We start from the raw sequence: 25,819 nt of genomic DNA on the forward strand, positions 1-25,819 counted from the left end.
CGTCGTTATCGTCAGGGGTAGGGGGTAGGGGACAAGGTATCAACATTCACCTCCAAGAGCCCTGCCAGGGGGAGGAGGAGGGCAGGATAAGCAACGTATCACAGAAAAAAAACGAGATCTCGCACTCAAGAAGCGGGCGCCTACATATATAAAAAACGGGGAACGCATCAGTTCTTTTGGCGGCATAGCACAAGGGGGTTGTCTACCGCGCACAGGTGAGGGATGCATATTTGGTCTGTTTTCGTCTACGTGCTGTTTTTGCTCTCGTGCAGTGCGGTGGTTGTTCTGGATTGGGCGGGCGGTGGGGTGGGGGGGGGAGGAGGAGGAGGAGGAAGGAGAGGAGGAGAAGCGAAACATATGCGTGAGGTGTGCGTCACAGGGGCTTTCACCCTTTTCCCAGGAGAAGAGCGGGCCTTCTTTTCTCTCTTGGCATTTCCCTCTACACAAGCCCCCAGACAAAGCGCGGCGTCGTGCACCCACTTCTTTGCTGACGATAAACCCAGAAGCACATATCTGTGAGTCTTCTACTGTCACATGCAGCTGCACCATCTTGTACACACACTTCAATTCTGGCTCCCCCCCCCTCCAGGGCCCTGCCTTTTTTGATTCACCCTTTCCCTCAGAGGCGACCCCCCTCCTCCTCCTCCTCCCCCAAACAAAGATTACACTTCTCCTTCGTTTACCGTAGGGGGTTCATTGGAGCCGACCGTAACGCAACCGTGGTGCGTCATAGGTAGATGCGTTGCAGTTGCAGGCGTGTGTTATATATATATATATACAGGTTTAACTTGTTCGCAATAGAGCGATCTGTGGAAAGCATCGAAGAGAGGGAAGGGGGCGAAGACGAGGAGGAGGAGGAGAAGAGAGAGAGGGAACCCGTCTACTGCATCCGTTTCCTCTGTGGTGGCTTTGTGTGTCGCCTCTTTTGCACTACAAATGTAAAGGGCTACAGCTTCACGTTGAACCCCACTCCTCCCCACACCCCACACAGACCTCTCGCACTCATCTCGGCGTGATCTTCCCTCATTTCTATTTTCTCATGTCTAAAATTGCACTTGGCGTTACTGCGTTGTGTTGCACAAGTAGACGTGTGAACTGCTTCACAGAAAAGGAGAGGTGGGGAAAAAAGGGAGAGGGTGTACAGACCCACGCATTCGTTCTCGCCAATAACCCCCCTCTTTCCCCCCATTCCCTGAAGGGGTTTCGCCGCCGTGAAGCCTCCAGTGGATCTACGCATCGTTTTGTATTAGCATCAGAAGCAGGAAAACAAAGACACTCGCAATGTTCTTTGAAGAAAGCCTCAACGACACCGTTGGGGATGAGTCGCTCCTGCAGGATGGTGGCGCACCGCGTCGACTTCTCTCGCAGGTCAGTGACGGCAGGGCTTCTTCAGGTGCACCTTCTATTGATGGCACAGGCACTAATTTCGGGCTTGACAGCTTTTCCATGACGCCGGGTGGGCCCGACGTCGCTCCAGCGGTTACAGCGCAAAGCACACCCGCGGCAGCAATTCAGCTGCTGATGGAAGCCACTGCAAATGAGCGGTTCAGCCCCGAGGTTTTGCCCTACCCTGCGTCCACCATCAACACTGTTGTCGATCTCCTCCAGCGAACCCAGGAACGGCTGGAGAAGACGGTGGCGGAGGAGAAGCGTGAGGGGGCCGAACGCACACTCCTGCCTTTTCGTCCATCAGACATCATGGATTTGGAGATGCAGCGTGTTCAGTTTTTTTTGTGTGAGTTGCTGCGTTGTCGACTGCGCAAAATCGAAAGCCTCTCCATGTCCATCTTCTACGAGGGGGTCGTGGCTGCGCAGTCCCCTGCGTCGCTGCCAGGCCCAGGGCATGTGAATGAAACTGGAGAAGCCTCACCTGCCCCCACTTCTGCCCGCACTGTTCTACCAGAGGTGCGTGTACCGCAGCGGCAACACCTCTCACCCAAGGAGCAATGGGTTGCGGATCAATTGGCGCGAAGCGCCCACGCGGCGTTGATGGATTCTGGCCTGCGATCGATGCCGGCTGCGTTGCAGTACCTTGTTCCCCATCCGTCTGAGGCGGAGGGTATGGAGATACTACCGGAGCCAGACCTTGGGGCGTACGTGTTCGGTGTGGCCCTCGAGGATCTTGGTGTTGTGAACCTCGGTGAGGGTGGTCAAGACGCTTCGCGCGCCATCGACGCTGGGGAACTGTTTCTTACTCCGTACCACAATCTTCGTCCATATGTTATGTCAGGGCAGGTGCGGCTGGTGTGATCTCCACAAAGGTGATCAACGTACCCTCTTCCTCATCATGTAGGTATGTGGAACCTCGGCGCGCGCGGGGGGGGGTGGGGAGGGGGAGGGGGTCGCGTAAGTGTATCGTCTCAGCTCGTTCCAGCATCCAGGATATTTCAACTTATCGGGGGCAATAGTGGAAGGAGAGTGCGATGCAAAGGCGGCAGAGAGAGAGTGTTGTGCTCCTGTTGCATGGCGCCTGATCCAAAACATCGCCCATCCATGTTACACATAACCACTCAAGCGTTGCACGCGAAACCCCAATCCACGACAAGCATAAAAGACACACGAGTAGACGATCCTTTTATAGTAAATTAATAAAAAAGGGGTCACACACACGATGTGGGCGTCTGCTGGACACTTGCAACTTGGCAGTTTCTACGCGGCTCTCTGGATGACTATCGATTCTTTAGAAGAGAAGATGGTCGTTGCTGTCATGGGGTCTGGATGATACAGTTACTGGTGCGATAAGCCTTGTCACTCCGGCGGCCATGACGAGAGTGTGGGGGCTAAATCAAAGGACATTCGCTCCTCCTCCCCTCCTCCTCCCCTCCCCCCATCATCAAACCCCAAAGTTCACATGTGTGGTGTCGCTTTCTTCACTTCTTTATGACTTGCCCATGTATTAGCGGCAGGAAAAGTCTGCTCTCGTGTACTTCTTTTCTGTCTATCCTTTCGCACATCCGTCGCGGCTGTGTGCGTGCGCGGGTGCTTCTCTGGCAGTTTGCCTTTTCCTTTTGTTGTGACTGTCGAGTTGTCTTTCTATCAAGCGTGGAAAGTCGTACGACTTTTGGTTTCCGCTAGACCGCCCTCCTCCCCACCGCCCTCTAGAGTAGTAGATCAACTTGTGTGTTGTGCAACTCTCGCCTCAGGTATTGTAGGACCAACCGACTCTGCCCCTCGTGGCGTTTCCCCTTCATCGACCTAAGTTGCAGTTCCCCCTTCTCCCCCTCCCGTTTCTCGTCGTTCTCCTTTCTCCTTTTCGGGTGGTGGAGCTGGTCGTCGAAGGGCGTGCCACTTTGGGGTTGTGTATCCTGTTCTACATTCACGCGAACACACGAGGTCTAGTGAGTAGCGATGACCAGCAAAGAGGAGTTGGCCGCTTTAATGGCATCTGAAGGCGACTTTGAGAAGAAGATTTCGCTTCTCAAGAGGGCAGTCGTCAGAGTTACAAAGCAGAGGCAGGAGGCGGAGGCCCGTCAATCGCAGCTGCAGGAAGAGCTGAGCACCGCGACTCAGCAGCTGGAAGAGGCGCAACGGGTGAACGCTACACTCCAGCGAAAAGTGAAGTCTCTTGAGGCACAACGAGAGCACGAGCCCGGGAGTGGATCCGCTTTTGGTCAGAATGTGCTGAAGGGTTTATCATCGATTATGGGCAACATCGACAGCGCCGGCCGTGTTGACGGTCGTGGAGGATGCGGTGCCTCCAGGGAAAAGCTCTCCTTGTCTCAGGAGGACGTAGAACGTCTCATAAGCGAGAATGAGCAGCTGCACCGTCAAATGTACACCCTCAAGACAAAACTTGAAGACACGCAACGCTCCGCCACGAATGAGGCAGAGAGACTGAGGAGCGAGGTTGGACGCTTGCAGGGGGAGGTGCAGGAGCTGCGCAGCTCTCTAGAGACAACGACCACCACCCTCGACAGCCTTCGCGCCGAGTACCTCACCGAGCGCGCTTTGGGCGATTTCTGCCGACACTTCTTTGTAGCCTCGCTCCGCCAAGCGCAGCAAGAGCGGGCATCTTCAGTGACAGACACAATAGTAGAGGTGCGGTGGCCTGCCAGAGGGCCGTCGTCGGATCTGGCAGCCACGCCATTTTCGGATCCCTCACCGGCAGTAGTGCGAGAGAGGACTGTCCACACTTTACAGAGCTCTGTCGGTACACTCAAAACACTTCTGCACGGCATCTCGGCGCTTGCAGTGGTACTCAAGGAGAAGCTGCCCTTGAGGAAGCGGGCAACTGTGGGGGATTTGGAGTGTCTGCGTGACCGACTCTCCATATTTCTGGAGGCACACATGGTCAAGAAGGCTCGCCTCATGCACCTGCTTGAAAAATTGGACAGTCCGCTGTCGGCGCTGCAGCACGCTGGAGAGGAGGGTAGCTGCAGCGCTCTTGTCTCGACTGAAACTTTTGTGGAGGCCCAGGACGAGATTGTGCAGGCCGTGTTGGAGTGGGTAGGTTTTCTTCGGTCGCAGCTGCCGCTTCTCGTGGAGTGCTGTGTCTCATTTTTGCCCCATAGTCACGTCTACACTCTTCACACCGCCTACGTTAGTTGCGTTCAGGGTAACGGTGCGGCTGCGTCACCTCAACAAGCAATAGGGCGCGGCGAGTTTGTCGAAGTGATCACGAGGCACGGTTATGCCGCCCTGGCGTCCATCGAGGGCTCGCTAATGGCGATGCGCATGCTTGTGCAGCGCTCGCCCGCTGCTTACCGCCACTGCGACCATATCGAAGTCCTATCGGGGGTGACATCAGCACCGACCACCTCGAGGGAGACACTCACCCTCACCTCATCGTCGGAAACGAAACAGCCACCAATAGCGCTATCCTCATTGCTAGCGTTACAGCAGTTCTGGTGGGAGGGCTGCGCTTCAGTGCGCTCGATGCACTCAGCGATTCAAGTGCTCAACGGCGGTTTGGCGGATATCGCGGATGCGTGTAACAAAAGCGAAGTGCGGGACACCTTACACTACCTTCGCAAGTGCCTGCAGACCATGGCAGTAGATTCGGGGGAGATTGTGGCCTCCTCGGAGGCGGCGTTGGCCGATGCGGAAGCGGCTGTAGACGCTCTGTCACCTGGCACCATCGCTTCGCGAATGCCTGCCCATGCCTCATCGGGCGATGGAGCATTGTGGATGTCTCGCCCTAAAACTGAGTGCACCAAGTCCTCTTCAGTATTGCCGACGGGCAGTGTGCCAGGCGTCGTCTACCCTGAGAACTATGAAGAGCTGCTCATAGCCCTATCGGCTGCCGATCGTGCAGCAGCGAGTTACTACACGCAGATGAACCACCTGTACGCGGAGATGGCCGAGAAGGAGGATGCGGAGCAGACCGCATTGGAGGCTGTCACACATCTCCAGCAACTCATTGAAGCGGAACGCGCGGAGGCAAAGCACACGCACCACGCCCTGCAGAGTCAAATTAGCCTTCTTTCAACGCAGCTGGTCGAAATGGCAGAGGCGTCTGCCACACAAGCACTGCAGTACTGAAGCGTGCGCCTCTAAGGCCACGGCCACACACGCAGGCGCGTGATCTATCACTCAACGTATATATTTGCCTTGCTGGCGTGAGGACAGAGCGAACGTGAGTTTTGTGCCATTTCCTCTATTTTCTTCTTTTCTTCTTTTTTGGCGTTACTCGATTGAGCCTACTTCTCCCACGAAAAGAATGATCAACGGGCATTTTTTCTGCAAGAGGTTTAGGGGATGACAAGCCCCGATTTTTCACCTTGCTCTTTCTCCCGCTTCTTCCTTTACCTGTGACTCCCAAATCCCCACACTTTCTCAGGATTTTTCGCATCCCCTATTTTCTCTTCTTGCACCTCTTTGGCTTGGTTCTCCATCTCAACCGAGTGAATGGCGAACCCCCCTCCCCCTCCCCCTGCCTCCCTCCCCCGCCCTGGCTCTGCAGCTTCTTCCTCCCTCATCACCATACTCGTCTCCTGTCTTTTTTTCGTCATCCCCCCACTCCCGTTGCCCCTGTTTGTCTTCTTTTCTCACTTGTTTGTTTCGATGACATGTGAGTCAGTGCCTCCATTTTCCTTCTCCGGAAGCCCTTCACCCTTAGACATATTTTTTAGCTTCTCTCTCCCCCAGGGCCTCTACCGCCAACCCCTCCCCTTCCCTCCCTGCCTCCCTGCCTCCCTTGGTGTGATTATCGCCGTGCGCTCACTGTAATTACTTTGATCGTATTTTTCTTCTGTGCCTCTCCGCCCACCAAAACGGAGAAAAAAAAAGAAAGACACTGCAAGGAGTTACCAAACCGCAATTCCCCACACCCGCTCACCCACTCACCCACCACAGCCGCCTCCCCACACCCGCATACCCACAAAATGTCCACTACGGAGGTTTCTTATACTACCCCGGTTATCGCGATACATGGCGGTGCTGGTAACAACCTCAAGGAGGATATGAGTGCAGAGGGGGAGGCGGCTTACCACGCGGGTCTGCGGGCAGCACTGGAGTCTGGTCGAAGCGTTCTCCTTGCTGGTGGCACGGCGGTGGAGGCTGTGACGGTGGCGGTGATGTCACTCGAGGACAATCCGCTCTTCAATGCTGGCCGCGGCGCCGTGTTCACACGTGACCGAACACATGAGATGGATGCGGCAGTGATGTCAGGTGTCGACCGGTCATGCGGCGCTGTCACGGGCATTTGTGGTCCACGTAACCCCGTCTTGGTGGCGCGAGCCGTGATGGAGAACACAGAGCACGTCTTGCTCGCAGGTGAGGGCGCCCGTCGTTTTGCGGAGTCGTGCCAAAAGACGATGATGGAGCCGTCTTATTTCAGCACGGAGAAGAGTCTTGCTGCACTGGAGAAGGAATTGGCGCTTCGTGATGCCGGCATCAGGAACGATGGCGACATAGCACGTAGGCACGGCACAGTAGGCGCAGTCGCGCTAGATATGCATGGAAACCTTGCCGCCGCCACCTCAACGGGCGGCATGACAGCAAAGATGCCTGGTCGCGTTGGTGACAGCCCAATCATCGGTGCCGGTACGTGGGCGGACAACCGGACCTGCGCGATCTCCGCAACAGGACACGGAGAGTTCTTTATTCGCTACGCGGTCGCGCACGAAGTCGATGCGCGGATGCGGCTCTGCCACGAAACGCTCGAGAAAGCCAGCGCGGCAGTCATCAAGGAAGTGGGTGAATGCGGCGGCATTGGCGGTTTGATTGCCGTCGACGCGCATGGCAACGTGATGCTGCCGCTAAACTGCAGCGGGATGTACCGCGCGTGGATGGGCCGTGACGGAGTAGTTCACACGTCTGTTTTCCGTGATTAGCCGCATTCACCCGCTCTTGCCCCCTCTGTCAGGCTCAACTGACGTCCTACATCACCTCCAAAGCAGAGACCCGGCGGTCAGGGGAGCAAGAGGGTGATGGGCAAACCACGCGGGGGCGGGGGCGGTGATGCACAGATGCCGGAGGCATGACGGGTGCATCCCGAGGCTCTCCAGCGGCCCTCTTGAGCCCACCCGGCATGCACGTCGACCACTCCCTGTGGCCTGCACGTCCGCCACCACTGCGACTGTGCCAGTGCGGGATCCGGGGTGCGACCCGCTCGTGTCCTGGCGTGCAGCGCGCTCAATATCGGTCTGGCGCGTACCTGTGAATGGGACGGACACGTGCAAGGGAGGGGGGGGGAGGGCCCGTCGGGTGCATATCCCGACTGGACGGCATAGATGGCTGGTGCTACACGGACAGGGTGCGTAGCACTGGTGGCGCAGTTGCTGGTCTGCGCTGTAGGTTTATATATATGTATATACGCGTCCATGCTTGCTGGCGGTGCTGCTGCTAGCAGTGGACATACTCACCGTCCTTCTCGCTCCTCGCTCTCCCCCTCTCTGCCCCCGCCAAAAAAAAAGAGTAAAAGAGGAGGAAGTGAAAACGGCGGCACATCGTATCGCTCTCTCTGTTCTGCCCTCACGCAAATGTTTCGCTTCATCTCTCGAGGATTCCCTTCCCACCGTTGAGTGTCGTTTTGGCACTTGAATGGACCGCATCTCTCACCTTCCTCCAGAAAATCTGTTATCCATTTTTTTTTTCGGCGTTGTTTCACTTGCTTCCCCCCGTTTTTCTTCCGCATGCGTATATGTTTACACCTTGAGCATGTGCCCCACATCGTTGCTGTCATTCAAGATACACCTCATATCGCTCCACAACAACTCACCCACGCTACCCTTTGCTACGAAAAGAGAGAGATTCACCTGGTTTTCCGCATCTTCTGACATATTATTATTTATATGCTTGCGTGTGTATGAGCCGATAGCTTTGCTTGATCCTATCTCCATTTCTTGGTTTGGCGCTGTGTGTGTGGCTTTTTTTCGCCCTGTGCTCGCCTCTCTTAGCTCCTCCCCTCCCTCCCCTTTATCTTCCCTCCTTTCCTTTCTATTCGCCGGACTCCGCCATCGCGTTTACACTCATGTCGACAGCAAAGAGTGTCAAGTTGGAGAACCCCTATGTGCCTGCGGGGTACGACCTCAGCGTCACTGTGGATCTCTCTACCTGGAGCTACACAGCGGAGGAGGCCGTGCACCTGCAACGCTGTCCCGCCTTTCCTGATGGCGACATCATCCAGCTGCACGCGGCTCCTTCGATTTCAGTGACCTCGGTGAAGGGCGCCACGCTCATGCGGCGCGACGAGACGGCACACACGCTGGTGCTGAAGCTGGACGCGGAGACGACAGCATCGGCGGACCCAACGCTGCATTTCCGCTTCCAGCATACCATTAACAAGGAGCTGAGAGGCTTCTACCAGGTGCACTTCAGGCATGACGGAAAAGAACACCGTATGGCCTCCACTCACTTTGAGCCCGTGTCGGCACGACTCTTCTACATCTGCCACGACGAGCCGGCGCAGCGGGCAGATTTTACGCTAACCGTGACCTTGCCCAAGTCCCAGGAACACTACACTGTTCTTTCCAATGGTCCTCTCACGTCGAAGGTGGTGAAGGGGGACACAGTGGTACACGCCTTCCAGACGGTTCATAAGTGCCCGCCGTACTTGACAGCCTGCGTTGTTGGCGAGCTGGAACACATCAGCACTACTGTTAACGGTATTCCGGTCAGCGTGCACGCGACGCTGGGCAAAATGGGTCGCGCACAATTTGCCCTGGACACGACTGCATTCGCGCTACAGTTCTTTGAGAAGTTCTTTCAGTGCAGGTATCCGCTTCCAAAGCTGGACGTTGTGGCTATCCCCGACTTCCCAATTGGTGGGATGGAGAATTGGGGCTGCATTACGTGCGTTGAGTCAATCCTCGTGGACCCGAGGCAATCCAGCGTGGATGCGAAGCGCGGCGCGTCGAACTTGTTGTGCCACGAAGTGTCGCACAACTGGTTTGGCAACCTTGTCGCCATCAACTGGTGGGAGGGTCTGTGGTTAAAAGAGGGCTTCGCATCGTGGTGTGGATACGACGCCACATACGCATACGCGCCGCAGTGGAGCTCTCTGGATGCTGCTGCGCTGCAGGTGGCTTCAGCGCTCAACGACGACATGTACGAGCACAGCCACCCCGTCGAGGTTCCGATCCGAGACCCTGCAGACATCACCCAAATATTCGACAGCATTAGCTACAACAAGGGTATGGGTCTGGTTTTCATGTTACAGTCCTTTCTCGGCGACAAGTGGAGGCCTGCCGTGGGCCACTACATCCGCAAGCACCAATTCAGGGACACCAAGACGGTGCAGCTCTGGGAAGCGCTGGAGGAATCGTCGCAGCAGCCCATTACCGAAGCTCTCACGAGCTTCACCACGCAGATGGGCTACCCCATGATCCACGTGACCCGACAGGACAGCAACACCCTTGTGGTGGCGCAGGAGCCATGCCGCTTTGTCACCGCGACGGTGAAGTGCGAACAGACATGGTGTGTGCCGCTTGTCGTGGAGGGTGTCGATGCCACCACCGGGCGTTCGACTCCAATGCTGCGCTTTGACAAAAACATGAAGGTGGCCTTGCCGCCCGGCATCGCGAGCGGGGCGTTTGTCAACGTCAATCCCCGCCGCACTGGATTCTACCGCTGTCACTACGACAATCCCACCTTCGAGGCATGGGTCACCAACTACAGCCACCTTTCTTCCGCTGATCGTGCGTCGCTCTTCTCTGACACACTCGCTTCGATTCGCATGGGGTACGAGGACGTTTGGCGGCTGGCGAGGGTCGCTTCTGTCGTCTCGGAGAGGGAGCAGAACATCTACGTTTTACGAGAGTATGTGCAGACAATCGGTGACTTCCTTCGCTCGTTTGATGACACTGCCATGACGAAGGGCCTGTGCAAGGAGCTGCTTGGCTTCCTCGTCCCGGTTGCTGAGTCGCTTATCGAATGCAGTCCACAACATGACAGCGCGTCGCTGCGCCGTAATTTTTACCTCGACGCAGGTATTTCGACCGTGCTTAAGAGTTGGGCGCCCACTGAGGCCACCAGTCACCCGCTTATCAAGTGGGCGCTCCAGGAGGCACAGAGCTTCCTCTCCGGGGCCGAGTTCAATGCTGGCACGCTCAGCGCTTGCCTTCGTGCCTGGATCCGCATGGCCGACGCCGCCGAGCTTCCAGCGCGCAATAAACAGCTCTATGCAAAACTCCAGGAGATGGACGGCAATGAAGAGCTGTGTCGTTCTCTGGTTCTCGCTTTGACGAGTGGTGCCTCGGTTGACTTTGCGCTGGACATCATGAAGAAGTGCATCAACAACGATGGCGTTCGTAGCCAGTATGGCGCGAGCGTATTCGGCAGCCTCGCGGTGAATCCGGCTCTCCCCGGCACGGAGTTGTGGAAGGCGTTTAAAAACAACTTCGACGCCGTGGACGCGCAGTGGGGCGGCGGTCAGTTCCGCATCCAGGTGATTGTGAGTTTTGTGGGTGAGGCGCTCTCTGGCAAGGCCGCAGCGGACGAGTTCGAGGCCTTCTTCAAGACGCACCCCCTTCCCAACGCTCGTCTCGCCATAGGCCGCGCCATCGAGGACTTGCGTATCCGGGCGTGGTTGAACAGCAAGTGGAAGGATTCCCTAGTCGACACGATGTGTCGCCGATAGCGAACAGGTGCACTCAATGTCAAGGGGGCGAGAGAGGAGCGAGAAGGTGAGTGAGGCCAGGCGGGTGGGGGAGGTGGGGGCTGAGCCTAAGGGTTGTAAATGCGGCGGGGCAACGTTCACCCGCCCCTGCGTTTGATCTGTCTTTTCGCAGATCAAAACATTATCGAATTTGGCTTTCCTTGTCATGCCCGAGAACATCCGCGCAGCCGCTTGGGGATGGCTGCTTCATTGCCCCTACAGAGGTGGAGGATTGCCCACCTAGCCCCGTTTTTCTCTTTCCTTTCCTCTTGCAACTCTCCCTCTCCTGGTGCACAACTGGGAGTCTTTCCCTGAACATCTCCTCGAGGCGTCTCATATAATACATATACATATATATATATATATATAACGAGTCCATGCTTGCTGGCGGTGCTGCTGCTAGCAGTGGACATACTCACCGTCCTTCTCGCTCCTCGCTCCCCCCCTCTCTGCCCCCGCCAAAAAAAAAGAGTAAAAGAGGAGGAAGTGAAAACGGCGGCACATCGTATCGCTCTCTCTGTTCTGCCCTCACGCAAATGTTTCGCTTCATCTCTCGAGGATTCCCTTCCCACCGTTGAGTGTCGTTTTGGCACTTGAATGGACCGCATCTCTCACCTTCCTCCAGAAAATCTGTTATCCATTTTTTTTTTCGGCGTTGTTTCACTTGCTTCCCCCCGTTTTTCTTCCGCATGCGTATATGTTTACACCTTGAGCATGTGCCCCACATCGTTGCTGTCATTCAAGATACACCTCATATCGCTCCACAACAACTCACCCACGCTACCCTTTGCTACGAAAAGAGAGAGATTCACCTGGTTTTCCGCATCTTCTGACATATTATTATTTATATGCTTGCGTGTATATGAGCCGATAGCTTTGCTTGATCCTATCTCCATTTCTTGGTTTGGCGCTGTGTGTGTGGCTTTTTTTTCGCCCTGTGCTCGCCTCTCTTAGCTCCTCCCCTCCCCTCCCCTTTATCTTCCCTCCTTTCCTTTCTATTCGCCGGACTCCGCCATCGCGTTTACACTCATGTCGACAGCAAAGAGTGTCAAGTTGGAGAACCCCTATGTGCCTGCGGGGTACGACCTCAGCGTCACTGTGGATCTCTTTACCTGGAGCTACACAGCGGAGGAGGCCGTGCACCTGCAACGCTGTCCCGCCTTTCCTGATGGCGACATCATCCAGCTGCACGCGGCTCCTTCGATTTCAGTGACCTCGGTGAAGGGCGCCACGCTCATGCGGCGCGACGAGACGGCACACACGCTGGTGCTGAAGCTGGACGCGGAGACGACAGCATCGGCGGACCCAACGCTGCATTTCCGCTTCCAGCATACCATTAACAAGGAGCTGAGAGGCTTCTACCAGGTGCACTTCAGGCATGACGGAAAAGAACACCGTATGGCCTCCACTCACTTTGAGCCCGTGTCGGCACGACTCTTCTACATCTGCCACGACGAGCCGGCGCAGCGGGCAGATTTTACGCTAACCGTGACCTTGCCCAAGTCCCAGGAACACTACACTGTTCTTTCCAATGGTCCTCTCACGTCGAAGGTGGTGAAGGGGGACACAGTGGTACACGCCTTCCAGACGGTTCATAAGTGCCCGCCGTACTTGACAGCCTGCGTTGTTGGCGAGCTGGAACACATCAGCACTACTGTTAACGGTATTCCGGTCAGCGTGCACGCGACGCTGGGCAAAATGGGTCGCGCACAATTTGCCCTGGACACGACTGCATTCGCGCTACAGTTCTTTGAGAAGTTCTTTCAGTGCAGGTATCCGCTTCCAAAGCTGGACGTTGTGGCTATCCCCGACTTCCCAGTTGGTGGGATGGAGAATTGGGGCTGCATTACGTGCATTGAGTCAATCCTCGTGGACCCGAGGCAATCCAGCGTGGATGCGAAGCGCGGCGCGTCGTACTTGTTGTGCCACGAAGTGTCGCACAACTGGTTTGGCAACCTTGTCGCCATCAACTGGTGGGAGGGTCTGTGGTTAAAAGAGGGCTTCGCATCGTGGTGTGGATACGACGCCGTATACGCATACGCGCCGCAGTGGAGCTCTCTGGATGCTGCTGCGCTGCAGGTGGCTTCAGCGCTCAACGAAGACATGTACGAGCACAGCCACCCCGTCGAGGTTCCGATCCGAGACCCTGCAGACATCACCCAAATATTCGACAGCATTAGCTACAACAAGGGTATGGGTCTGGTTTTCATGTTACAGTCCTTTCTCGGCGACAAGTGGAGGCCTGCCGTGGGCCACTACATCCGCAAGCACCAATTCAGGGACACCAAGACGGTGCAGCTCTGGGAAGCGCTGGAGGAATCGTCGCAGCAGCCCATTACCGAAGCTCTCACGAGCTTCACCACGCAGATGGGCTACCCCATGATCCACGTGACCCGACAGGACAGCAACACCCTTGTGGTGGCGCAGGAGCCATGCCGCTTTGTCACCGCGACGGTGAAGTGCGAACAGACATGGTGTGTGCCGCTTGTCGTGGAGGGTGTCGATGCCACCACCGGGCGTTCGACTCCAATGCTGCGCTTTGACAAAAACATGAAGGTGGCCTTGCCGCCCGGCATCGCGAGCGGGGCGTTTGTCAACGTCAATCCCCGCCGCACTGGATTCTACCGCTGTCACTACGACAATCCCACCTTCGAGGCATGGGTCACCAACTACAGCCACCTTTCTTCCGCTGATCGTGCGTCGCTCTTCTCTGACACACTCGCTTCGATTCGCATGGGATACGAGGACGTTTGGCGGCTGGCGAGGGTCGCTTCTGTCGTCTCGGAGAGGGAGCAGAACATCTACGTTTTACGAGAGTATGTGCAGACAATCGGTGACTTCCTTCGCTCGTTTGATGACACTGCCATGACGAAGGGCCTGTGCAAGGAGCTGCTTGGCTTCCTCGTCCCGGTTGCTGAGTCGCTTATCGAATGCAGTCCACAACATGACAGCGCGTCGCTGCGCCGTAATTTTTACCTCGACGCAGGTATTTCGACCGTGCTTAAGAGTTGGGCGCCCACTGAGGCCACCAGTCACCCGCTTATCAAGTGGGCGCTCCAGGAGGCACAGAACTTCCTCTCCGGGGCCGAGTTCAATGCTGGCACGCTCAGCGCTTGCCTTCGTGCCTGGATCCGCATGGCCGACGCCGCCGAGCTTCCAGCGCGCAATAAACAGCTCTATGCAAAACTCCAGGAGATGGACGGCAATGAAGAGCTGTGTCGTTCTCTGGTTCTCGCTTTGACGAGTGGTGCCTCGGTTGACTTTGCGCTGGACATCATGAAGAAGTGCATCAACAACGATGGCGTTCGTAGCCAGTATGGCGCGAGCGTATTCGGCAGCCTCGCGGTGAATCCGGCTCTCCCCGGCACGGAGTTGTGGAAGGCGTTTAAAAACAACTTCGACGCCGTGGACGCGCAGTGGGGCGGCGGTCAGTTCCGCATCCAGGTGATTGTGAGTTTTGTGGGTGAGGCGCTCTCTGGCAAGGCCGCAGCGGACGAGTTCGAGGCCTTCTTCAAGACGCACCCCCTTCCCAACGCTCGTCTCGCCATAGGCCGCGCCATCGAGGACTTGCGTATCCGGGCGTGGTTGAACAGCAAGTGGAAGGATTCCCTAGTCGACACGATGTGTCGCCGATAGCGAACAGGTGCACTCAATGTCAAGGGGGCGAGAGAGGAGCGAGAAGGTGAGTGAGGCAAGGCGGGTGGGGGAGGTGGGGGCTGAGCCTAAGGGTTGTAAATGCGGCGGGGCAACGTTCACCCGCCCCTGCGTTTGATCTGTCTTTTCGCAGATCAAAAAATTATCGAATTTGGCTTTCCTTGTCATGCCCGAGAACATCCGCGCAGCCGCTTGGGGTGGCTGCTTCATTCCCCCTACAGAGGTGGAGGATTGCCCACCTAGCCCCGTTTCTCTCTTTACTTTCCTCTTGCAACTCTCCCTCTCCTGGTGCACAACTGGGAGTCTTTCCCTGAACATCTCCTCGAGGCGTCTCATATAATACACATACATATATATATTTATACATCTTGCGTGTCTCCCCTCTATGCGAATGGATGCGCCCCTCTAAAAATTTTTTTTTATTATTTCTGGTCTGCGAGCGTGCGTGTGCATGTGTGTATTCACTGGTACTCCGTTTACAGTGTCGGACTTTTCTGCATTTTCTTTTTTTTTGTCTCCCCATCTCAGTTTCTTGAAACAGAGCATATATATATATGTTTGTGAGAGGTCGTGTGCGTTCGTATGCGAATGTGGGCCTTCGTTTGTTGAGGCTTCAGGACTGCGTTCGCTTTCTTTTTTTTTACATATGTTTCTTCTCTCTCCGTTTTAACCCCCCTTTTCTTCCCTTCCCCCCCCCCCCCCCCATCCTTCGTTGTCGATGGAGCCATGCTGACATCACACGGAGAGGGTGTGCTTCGTGGTGTGGGCGTGTTTTTTGTTTGCCTCAACTCCCTTCGCTGTCTCCTCTCGCACTACTACTCTCTCTCTTCCCCCCTCCCCCATTGAACTAGTGAGGGTTGCATACACAGCACAGCGAAAGGGCACACCGGCCACCATCACCACCACCACTACCACAGCGAACGTTTATTCAGTCAGGAGCAGATGAAGCGTTTCCTACAAGAGTGTAATGGGAACAAAGAATAAAAACAAAGGAGGAGGGGGAGAGCAAGCTGGAAGATTGTTTGTGGGGGGGGGAGGGGAGGAGGATGAGGGGATGTGATGGCCTTGTAGGTGCTGAAAGAATGATGGGCTTTCGTAGTTCTGTGAGGTGCTTCGATTGGCAATAGTGGCACGATAAGAGCAGAGTTCATTTTCTAATCAGTGTTTTTATTCGCCTCTTTATTTCATCTAGCTGCATTGAATCCCCTCCTCCCCTCCTCCCCTCCTCCCCTCCTCCCCCTCCCCTCCTCCCCCCTGCTCTTCCTCCTCCCGTGTCATGCCTGGCAAAAAAAGGCATGGGGTAGACTTGGTAATACGCGGAAAAGAAATCGATCGTGAGACTACTCAGACAAAACCACGGTGCAAAATAAAACACGAGGGCTGAGGTACGTGTGCATATACATATATAAATATATATATATGTGTGTGTATGCTCACTCGTTTTGGCCAAAACACATGGAAGGAGTGCATCTATCTGAGCCAGACCCGTTTCTATTTTCCTTGTGTCATTGGTGCAACCTGCTTTTTTTTTCGTTCTTCTTCCTTTCAACTATTCTTCATCCTCTTCCTCCTCTCCTTTATGTGCTTCCACACACGTCCAACAATTTTCGTGACTCCCTCATAGCTGCACTTGTGCTGCATCGGTGCGTGCGTGCTGGGGCTACTTAACGCCTACACTTGTCTCATTGCGCAGTCCACCCTCCGCCCTCGGCGAAGAAGCGCGAACATACCATGAAAACGGCTACCATTCTTGGTGCTGGTGAGTTGGGCAAAGCATGCGCTTGTGCCCTGGCGGCAAACGGTGGTGTCAGCTCCGTCACTCTTCTGACGCGGGATGTTTCCATGGTGGCACCGGATAACGTGACCTCGACCTCGTCTTCTACTTGCAAGGTAAACCCAGAACAATCTTTGACTGGAGGGGGAAGCTCGTCCAGTGCCTCTCGGACCCTTGCTGCACCATCAACCACTGCTGCGACTCCGTGGCCGTCTGTGGTTGACCTCCAGGAGTTGAAGCGGTTCTGCAGCGATAGTGCATCCTTGATTAACCACCGGAGGGCAGAACACCCTCTGTTTTTGTGCACCCCCTCTGTTTCGTACTTGTCTAGTCATGATCCCTGGGCGCGCGCCGCCTTGGGTGATGAGCACTGCTCGACGACCCATGACATGCTCACAATGTGGCGCTCTTTGCTCACTGCGGAGGCGCCGTTGGGGTCAGGGCCTGCTCCGCTCCCGGGGTTTGTCGCGGTTTTCACCCGAGGCTTTGCAGCTGATGGCGCCGTCCCATCCCAGTTAGCCGAGGCACTTCTTAACGGCCCCCTTTCAGAGAGCTCTGGTTCACCTGTGTCGCGCTCAGTGCCGAGAAGCGAAACACCAGTGTTGGTGGCCTCGGGTCCGCTATTGGCGAAGGAGTGGGCTCTTCAGTCAACCCCACGGGCGGGTGGTGGGACATCTGCTGTTCTTTCTTCGTCTTCTTCGCCCCGGCCCCCAGGCGCGCTGTCGGAGACTGCCAGTGCAGACCGCGGGGTCAACAAGAGCGAACCAGGGGCAGTCATATTGCCAGAGACATGTAAGCAGCTATCTCATGCCTTTTCAGGTGTGGCGCTCACGTTCGCCGCATGGACGCCATCGGTCGCCGCGGACTCCGGCCGGCAAAAGGAGCTGGCAGAGCAGCTTCGCCAATGCTTTCCTCGTGAGTCTGTGACTTACTTGACTACCCCCGACGCAGCCGCCCTATTGGCAATCGTCAACGGTTGCGTGCCACTCTGCTCTTTCGGAGCTGGCTTGGTGAGTAGTGTCTACACGGGCACGAGCGTGACGTCGCTGGCGGCTTACGCACAGCACGCCGTCAGCGCTACGGAGAAGCTGGTGAACGAGCTCCTGGGCCGTGCAGCTGGAACACCGTTGCCGTTGCCAGCCGTGTCTACTCTCTGGTTTGCCTGTACTTGTCTCGTGTCGCGTGAGTTTGCTCTCGGCCGCAAGCTGGACTTTTACTTCCGCAAGCAGGATGCTCTTGAAGCTACCTTCCGTGGCCAGGCACACCACCTCTTCGCCGCCACGGTTGACGGGTTGCACACACGCATGCTCGCTGGCGGCGTCACTAGCCCCTTCTACGAGGTGCTCATGGACACGTACAACACCACGATTCGCGCGTCGCGGGTGGGCGAAGGGCTGGTGAAGGAAGGCTACTACGACTATCGTGACACCCTCGCCGAGGGCAGTGGCGAGTTGCTGCGGCACGTGACGCATGTGGATCAGGCGATGCTGTCAGGTGACGAGACGCAGTTCAAGGCAGCTAAGGAGCGCATAATGCAGGCATTCGCCGGCTCTGTTTTTTGAGTGGAGCATGCTGGGCGCCATAATGAGTGAACTTAGAGTAAGCGGGGGATGTGAATGCCACACACAACTACACGCCCGGCTCTGTGCATCTTTCTTCACTCTGCCAACTTACATACCTTCTAACCAATGGCGGAAGGGTCGGGGAGGAGGCGATTTTTTCTTTCGTCTTTTGTGTGTAGTGCACAGCGCGCATGCCTCAGGAGAGTCTGTCCTATTGCGCCATCTCGTGTTTTTTTTTGGGGGAGCTCTTTCTCCCTTCTCTGCGTGCGTGTGTGCGCGTGCAATGGTCCATGCGGAATGAGTCAACCAAAGAAGAAGAGGCGAACGGGAAATGTTCGGGGAGCGACCGAGAAGAGGACGACTACTCGATCCGTCGCTTTGGTGGGGTGGCATGCACACAGGTCTTCGTACAACGCCAGTACATATTTCCTATCACGCTTATTTGTGTGTATGCCTCGCTCTCTGTGCCCTCCTCCCCTCTTTCTCTCTGTGTGTGTGAGGGATGTGTTCACGAGTTGCTTGGATGCCAGCCCACCGCTATTCCCTCCTCGAAAGGCAGGCTGGCATTAAAGGCTTCTGCGGCTGTCTTCCTCCTCATCCTGTCTCTCACAGTCTCTTCCGTGAGTCCCTGGCGAGCGGTGGTACGCATATTAGCGTCGGGGTATCGACAGGAAGGGTCTGTGCACTACACCCACTCTCTGGAGGAAGCCAAGCACCCTCTTCCCCCCCCTCCCCGCCCCCACACACACTCCACTTTTACCTCCTCTTTCTCTTCATCTTTTTTTTTGTCTCATTCGTCTCTTTGTCTCACTTGGTTTAGCCTGCATTTCATTTTCTTTCGATTTCTCTCGTCCTTCTTGTCTCTTCCACTGAGACGGCCAGCTTTCAGGTGAACACACACACACACACACATACACACACAACGCAAAAATAACTGAGTGCGTGGGGAAAAAGGGGGAAGTGGAGAGGAGGGGAGTCACGAAAAAGTTGAGAGTGAATCGCTTCTCCATGATAGCTCTTCCTAGGGCGCACAGAACCGCACCCGGCCTCTCCCTCTCTGGATATTCGTACGACAATATTGAGCAGGGACACGAGGGTTTACGTGGGTCTGTGTCTGTTGAGCATGTTAGGAGTGCATCCATCACTAACAGACGGAGGTTATTGCATCGTTCCATGACCACCACCTTTTCCCAAGCGTCCTTGGCAGATGCAGAGGAGGAAGTGGAGGACAGCTCGTCCGTGGGTCCGAGAAGCACACCGCCCGCGCCGTGCGCGCTGATTGACGTCCCTGCTCCGTATGAACATGCCTTTTCCTACCTGCGCGGGACTTTTCTTTATTTCTTTGATCTCTCGCAGAAGGTTAACCGTATCGGCGTGTGCAACAAACGCGTGTTTTTTGTCACAGACTACACAGTCAATGTTGCTTCGCTGCAGGGGAGCGTTTCGCGGTGCGCCAAGGTCGAAGATATATCGGAGCTGATCTGTGAGGTCCGGTCACGCGCCATTGGCATCCGCATGGGAACTCACCCCTTCGCCATCGCATCCGATGACCTAGTTGGCTTGAAATGCTTCTACGAGATGCCAGTAGACATTTTGCTACACACGCTCTCTGCAGCGCAGTATGATACACTTCTCCACGTCCTGGGCTGTATTTATCGCAGCTGCACTGGCAGCGCATTGCCCTGCCGCCAGCTCATGAGGAACGAGACATGGCGTGCGTCGCTCATTCTGGCGCCTGACGGCTCACGCGTGAAGAAGAAGGCAATGCAGTACCACGCCATCACTTCAATGATGCCGAACGGACAGACCGGCATCAAAACCTGCGGCGCTACTCGTTGGCAAGAGACCAATACAAGCCCAAAAGCTGTTACTACACAGCGGGACCATTGCCTGCTCTCTGAAGTCAATCCCATTTCTCCCTCGGCGCGTGGACAAAGCTTGTCTCCCGCAGAGTTGGTGTCACAGGGATCGTTCTCGTGCGGTAACCGGTCCTCATATTCTATTGGCCTTGACGGGTACGATCAGCAGACAGCACCGGGGGCGACGAGGGTCACAACCCGTACACAGCTGCCGGTTTCACTGGTTCCGCTTTCACGTCGCAAAGAGGTTTTGCCTCTCCTCGCTGCGGGCTGCGATGTGAACCCGCTATTAAAACTCGACAGAGACCTCTCGCAAGACCGCCGCCACCCCCGCGGCGACGGAGGAGCTGTGCAGTAGGTCGTCTGGTTCTACTCTTTGCAGTTCAGTGCGCAGCTAAACTTGTCAACGGCGCAAAGCTAAGCGACAATCATAGGTCTCGAGGCGAACGTAATGGCGCAGCAGCACTGCGTCGCAGAGCTGCACCGTTTTCACTGAAGGGGTTGCAACCGGGACGACTTCCCGCGTGGCCTCGCGCCTTGCGAGTTCCTTTCCCATACTTCAGCTGCTGCCGTCTTCTTCATTCAACTTTGAGCTCCCTGCTGTCAGAAAGCGACACCTGCGAACTGACGAAAGGTGCAATAATATAAAAACGAAAGAAAAACATGTTCGCTCGAATCTTATTTTGTATATTTGCGCCCAGATCCGCGAATCCTCCTCTGGGAAAGAGGGGGGGGGTGCGCCGGAGTGCCCGACAGGGGCGTTGTTTGGGGTTTCCCGACGCGCCACCCGGCAGAAGGCAGCAGCAGAACTTCGATCATCATCATGAACGCAGTTTCTGTGATGCCCCCTCTCCCCCCTCCCCCCCCCTCCCCAAGGTGCTTCCACGCAAGCCCTAAAGCTTCCGACGTCTTTGTGGGGCTCCGCACCTCCATGTTTTAACAGGCAAAAAAAGACGATGCTTTCGCAAATGATTTGGGCTCTCCAAGCACGCTGAGATCGATCGCCTTCGACTCTTCTGTTCCAGGGGGGAGGGGGGGGGGGCATGCTCAATGCACTCTCTGGACGGTGAGTCACTAGCATTCGGTATTGGATTTGTGGCCTCGTAATCACCTCTTTGGTCTCTCTTGGGGAGGGACACCACGGCATAGTGTCAGAGTTCACTACGCACACTGATAAGAAGCCGGTCAGCTCCCCTTTCCAACTGCTACCGCCGGACTGCTCCTGGCGTTGAAGGGGCCAGGTACCTCGGAGGTAGAGTAGGTATGTTGAGGGGAAGAACGATTGAACGTGACTGATATCGGCTGTGAAGTCCTGGATAACGTCGCGCTGCAGTTGCCTGCCACAGTGGGTACATCTACGCCATCTACTTGCTAGACTAAGTGACGGCGCATCTGAAAGATATCTCACCCAATTACCACTATTTACTGGTGGCAGAGCCTGCACCTCCCCAGGGAAGGTACCTCTGACAACCCGCGTCATTGAATCTGCTTTGAGGCAGATCGCGAGGCTGTTGCGGGTAGAGGCTGCGCTGAGACGACGGAGAGGGCCTTACTGCAACGTGTGTGCGCCTCTGCTTTACATCACGCAATACGTGTTGGAAAGACACCGGTATGGTGGATATCGATCCGAATCGCAGGTCCAAGATACACGTGAACACAGAAGGAGTTTTTTTTTGGGGGGGGGGCGAGGGTTGCTGCTTTATTCACCCCGCCCCTCCCCCCTCTTCCCCCTCTCTCTTCCCTCCCAACTGCCTTCCCATGTGCGGCTCTATGCAGCCATCAGGGGTGCGCTCTGGTCTTCCTATCTCCCTGGAGATTGAGTGAAGGTGCAAAGGGTTAGGCACAGCTAGTTGGTTATATCATGAAGGCGCGAGATGAGTTTTTCTTTTGATTTTTTTTGTACTGCCTATGGCCCCCCCCTTCATGCACTTTGTTTTCTTTCTCAGATATTAACTTACGTAATGCATCTACGGGATCCTGTAAAAGATCTCATGCTCAAGATTCGTTACCTCCTCTCCCCCTACCTTTTCTCAGTGTCTGCTTTCCCTTGACCATCGATGAACAACGCTTTCTCCTTTCTCGCCTCCCACCTGAAAAACAACAACAAAGAGAGAGAGAGCAAGGAAAAAAAGATAGTGAGTACGTTATAATATTAGGAGCATCTGCTTTACCTATTTCTTGCTTTGCCTATTTCTTTTTTTAAAAGTGCACACACACACACACACACACACACACACAACCAAAGAAATTAGGGTGTGGGCCACTTGTTTGTATCCCTTCTCAAAGTCCGCATGTGTGTGCACGTGTGGTTTACCCCTTATTTTGTTGCGTCTATTTTTTTTCTTGATTTCTATTGCGGCAGGTGGGCCAGAACACACGGATGAGGGCATCGATCTAGGTGGCTCCGCTCGTAGGTTGCGCGTCTGGCATGCGTGGTGCGTCTCTTCGACTTATCACATTTATTCTCCCCTCTCTCTTCAGCCGCCCCCCTTTGTTTTAGTTGCTTAGGGGTCTCTCTAGAATGTTTCCAGAAAACGAGCGGAGGGGGGAGGGGATTACTTCGCATTTTTGTGTGATATTGTGGATCCCAAAAATCGATCTGTCGGAAATCCACACACGTTCGTCTGTTCACTCCCTGTCAATGTCAATACGCCTCCGTTAGCGGCAGACTCATCTACCTGCCACGCAGGAAACTCCGTGTATAAATATATATATATATATATTTTAACTGCTGTTATCCGTGGTGACGTTCTGAATGACATTACGTCGAACCAACCTGCTACAGTGCGCACGCCTGTGCTCTCCCATGGCATGGGTGAGAGGTGCTACGTTGACTCGAATGTGTCTCATTTTGCCTTTCCCCCCTCCCCCCTCACACACACACACACTCCACACCCATTGCCCACTGGTTGGAGGAACCTGGAGTCATCACGAGGGATTCATCGTAGGTGTGGACTACGTGGATCGCTTCTCCTCTGTGTTAATCGTTGACACGAGGGTGTGCAGAGTTCCAGGCTGAGGCTTTGCTGTAGTGCGTATGCACCGTTGCTCAACACCCGGCGACTGGCCTTCTGGACAGACCGATGTAGGCTGTAAAATTGAGCTTCTGTTGTATTGAGAGGCGGGCATGTTGGGGTAACACAACTGGTTAGGGTCTCCTCTCTCTTTCCGTGTTCCCTATTCGCAAAACTGAGCTTTATCCTGTCATGTTTTCCTTCACCTTGAGCCCCGCTTTCATCTTCACTGTGTTGCAGTGTCGGTGTGTTGAAGTGTGCAGGTGTCTGTTGTGCAGATCTGCGCGCCTCTTTGATGCCACAAGAAATGAGTCACCCTCACCCTTGACCAACCCGCAGAGCGAGAGGCACTGTGTAGTGACAGAGTCGTCATTGGTCGGCCAGAGGGGAGAGACAACGATGGCTCAATGTGAATTCATGGTAAAAAGCGCACACGTGACACACACACACACACACAGATGCAGATATATATATATATATATGTATGTATGTATATGAACCGCCCACGATGACGAGTACGTTCCGTCGGGTAGATCACGGCACGGTGTACACCGAGCGCCACGTCACTATACGAAAAAACGAGTGGGCGTGGTAATTAAGCTCGAGTAGACGGGAGGGGGCTTTTGTATGTTTGTCGCTTCCTGATGCTCAGCCCCCCCGTCTCCCCCGTCTCCCCCGTCTCCCTCCCCCGTTCCCCGTCCCCCACCACCCGCTCTTCTCTTTGTTGTTGTTGTTGTTGCCTTTCCCCTTGTATCTCTTCAAATGTCAGTGCTCAGAGCAGTTTGCGACACAGTGGACCGACATACTTCTCAGATCTTTTACACCCATATGAAGGTGTGGGCGGGGGTGAGACAGAGATACAGAAAAAGGTGGCGGCGCTGATGTTATCAGGCTGACTGCCGTCCGTAGGCAGTGGAACTCGTTACTCTGCGTGGGCGAGAGCACCTGGTCATTGCCGGCAGAGCCTACGCGCTGTCACGCAACCCCTCTAAACTTTCATCACCACACGTTGCGCTCTTCCACACTGAACCGATCGATCTTCCATCTCTCTTTTTTTTTTTTTGTTCCCCCCACACCTCTCCCCCCACCCCCTCCCACGCCACCAAATCAATTTTGGTACGGTTTCTATCGCTTCAGGATGTTATACATCCCTCCCTTTTACTTCCCCTTTCTTTTTCCCTTTACTTCCACATACACCAAAGAGGCACACATACTTCATGGCTCGCATTACTGTCGAGCTGCTTCGTCGCCGCGCAGAGCACAACGAGGGCTGTCTCTCAAACCTAAAAGAAATCGCTCTTCATCAACAGGATCTTGAGAAGATAGAGCTCATCGGTGACGCATGCCGCCAGCTTGAGATCATCTATCTGTGCAACAACTACATTGGTGTTATTGAGGGACTGCGGCATTTGAAGTGGCTCAAGTACCTCAACCTCGCCGTCAACAACATTACGGTCATTGACGGTCTGCAAGGGTGCGAGGCGCTGGAGCGGCTGGACCTCACCCTGAACTTCATCGCAGAGCCGACTTCAGTGCAGACGCTGCTCGCCAATCCGTTTCTCGAGTCACTCCACCTGACAGGAAACCCATGCACCAAGACCGAGGGCTACCGCGCATATGTCATTCACACGTTGCCCCAGCTAAGGGAGCTGGACGGTGATGAGATCATTAAAGCTGAACGCATCACTGCGCGGCAGGCAGAGGATGTGGTCATTGAAGTAGCACAGGAAGAGGCTGTGCGAGTGCGGGAGGCGGAGCGGATCAAACAAGAGTTGCTGGCCAAGGGGATTGACCCTTTTCCACCAAAGTACAACGACAAGGGCGAGCGTGTGTACGGGCACACTCCCGAGGAGCGGCTGCAGATGTTGCAGGAGCAAGAAGAGACGGAGCGGAAGAGGGCGGAGCAGTCGATCCCGGCGCCTGGCAGCATCGCTGCTCTTCATCAGGAGCTGCGTGGGCAGACACAGTCGTCAGTGCGACTGACTACAGAGGAGGAGCGAAGCAAGTTTGGTCGCCTGCTGCTGCGCAACGAGGGCCGGGTGCCGTTCCACATGAATCAGGACGACGCTGCAGAGTTTGTGCTTACTGTGGAGCCCGGCAAGTTTATTTCCACCACGCTGCTCTCCGTGCAGGTTGAGGTAGATGTGGTGAGGGTGTTTATCAAGGGGAAGCTACTCCAAGTGCCAGTCTCAGACGAACTTGCCGCAGACTCAGCGCAGGTACAGCGCTCTGCCACAACTGGGCAGCTGAGGGTGACGGTGCCCTATACACCGGAGGTGCAGGAGCGGCGCGGGGGCGTGCGTGCGCGCCTCAGAGGACTGCGCGGGACGGATGAAAACGTCCTCAGCACAAGCGGTAAGGGTGTGTCCAGAGCGGCCCCACTGTCGCCAGCTTCACCCCCAAAGGCCGTGGGCGCACCCTCGCGTTCCGCGCTTCTTGAAATCGAGAGTGGAATGAGTGACATGTCTCCCTCTTTTTGGGCGAATGATCGATCCGCAAACAAGGCAGCCAACTACAGTTGTGGGAGCGCCACGTCCTACAGTAGCACCGTGAAGCATGTGGAGGAGATATCGCCTGTGCGGTCTAGCAGGACGCTAGTCGAAGATGCGGCTACATTGACATCGCAGCCTACGAAGGCGGTCTCGAATTCTACCACCGCTCTTACTCAGAATTCATTAACCGACTTGGATTAGCCAAGGTTGTACTGCACGGAGTGGCGGAAGAGAGGCCAACTGATCAATCTCCCCCTTTCGCATGAATTTGGCGCACGTCTTGTCGCTTTGGTGCTCTCGCCCCCGCTGCTACAAAATATGTTTATACTGTTCTGAGAGTGGCGCAAGCAAGTATTTTAGGAAAGAGAAGGGGATATGGACAGCGTGGCGTTTGGTGTCTACTCACGATACACCGCCTTATGTTGC

The 25,819-nt window shown here is 55.3% G+C and overlaps 7 protein-coding genes across 7 annotated transcripts; all 7 read left to right on the forward strand.

The window, feature by feature from the left end:
* Positions 1-1,281: 1,281 nt before the first annotated feature.
* On the forward strand, positions 1,282-2,250 carry JKF63_00448 (uncharacterized protein; the record flags this gene model as incomplete). The annotated part of the gene is made up of 1 exon (XM_067896499.1): positions 1,282-2,250. The coding sequence occupies one exon, from the start codon at positions 1,282-1,284 to the stop codon at positions 2,248-2,250; it is 969 nt and encodes a 322-aa protein (XP_067752656.1).
* Positions 2,251-3,348: 1,098 nt separating this feature from the next.
* Positions 3,349-5,481, forward strand: JKF63_00449 (uncharacterized protein; the record flags this gene model as incomplete). Its single annotated transcript, XM_067896500.1, has 1 exon — positions 3,349-5,481. The coding sequence occupies one exon, from the start codon at positions 3,349-3,351 to the stop codon at positions 5,479-5,481; it is 2,133 nt and encodes a 710-aa protein (XP_067752657.1).
* Positions 5,482-8,413: 2,932 nt separating this feature from the next.
* On the forward strand, positions 8,414-11,020 carry JKF63_00450 (uncharacterized protein; the record flags this gene model as incomplete). Its single annotated transcript, XM_067896501.1, has 1 exon — positions 8,414-11,020. The coding sequence occupies one exon, from the start codon at positions 8,414-8,416 to the stop codon at positions 11,018-11,020; it is 2,607 nt and encodes an 868-aa protein (XP_067752658.1).
* Positions 11,021-12,067: 1,047 nt separating this feature from the next.
* Positions 12,068-14,674, forward strand: JKF63_00451 (uncharacterized protein; the record flags this gene model as incomplete). Its single annotated transcript, XM_067896502.1, has 1 exon — positions 12,068-14,674. The coding sequence occupies one exon, from the start codon at positions 12,068-12,070 to the stop codon at positions 14,672-14,674; it is 2,607 nt and encodes an 868-aa protein (XP_067752659.1).
* Positions 14,675-16,423: 1,749 nt separating this feature from the next.
* JKF63_00452 (uncharacterized protein) lies at positions 16,424-18,028 on the forward strand (the record flags this gene model as incomplete). The annotated part of the gene is made up of 1 exon (XM_067896503.1): positions 16,424-18,028. One exon carries the CDS (start codon positions 16,424-16,426, stop codon positions 18,026-18,028), a length of 1,605 nt encoding a protein of 534 aa, XP_067752660.1.
* Positions 18,029-19,201: 1,173 nt separating this feature from the next.
* JKF63_00453 (uncharacterized protein) lies at positions 19,202-20,245 on the forward strand (the record flags this gene model as incomplete). Its single annotated transcript, XM_067896504.1, has 1 exon — positions 19,202-20,245. One exon carries the CDS (start codon positions 19,202-19,204, stop codon positions 20,243-20,245), a length of 1,044 nt encoding a protein of 347 aa, XP_067752661.1.
* A 3,873-nt stretch (positions 20,246-24,118) lies between these two features.
* Positions 24,119-25,594, forward strand: JKF63_00454 (uncharacterized protein; the record flags this gene model as incomplete). The annotated part of the gene is made up of 1 exon (XM_067896505.1): positions 24,119-25,594. The coding sequence occupies one exon, from the start codon at positions 24,119-24,121 to the stop codon at positions 25,592-25,594; it is 1,476 nt and encodes a 491-aa protein (XP_067752662.1).
* Between the last annotated feature and the right edge of the window lie 225 nt (positions 25,595-25,819).

Source organism: Porcisia hertigi, chromosome 36 (genome assembly GCF_017918235.1).
Source record: "Porcisia hertigi strain C119 chromosome 36, whole genome shotgun sequence".
NCBI lineage: Eukaryota > Euglenozoa > Kinetoplastea > Trypanosomatida > Trypanosomatidae > Porcisia > Porcisia hertigi.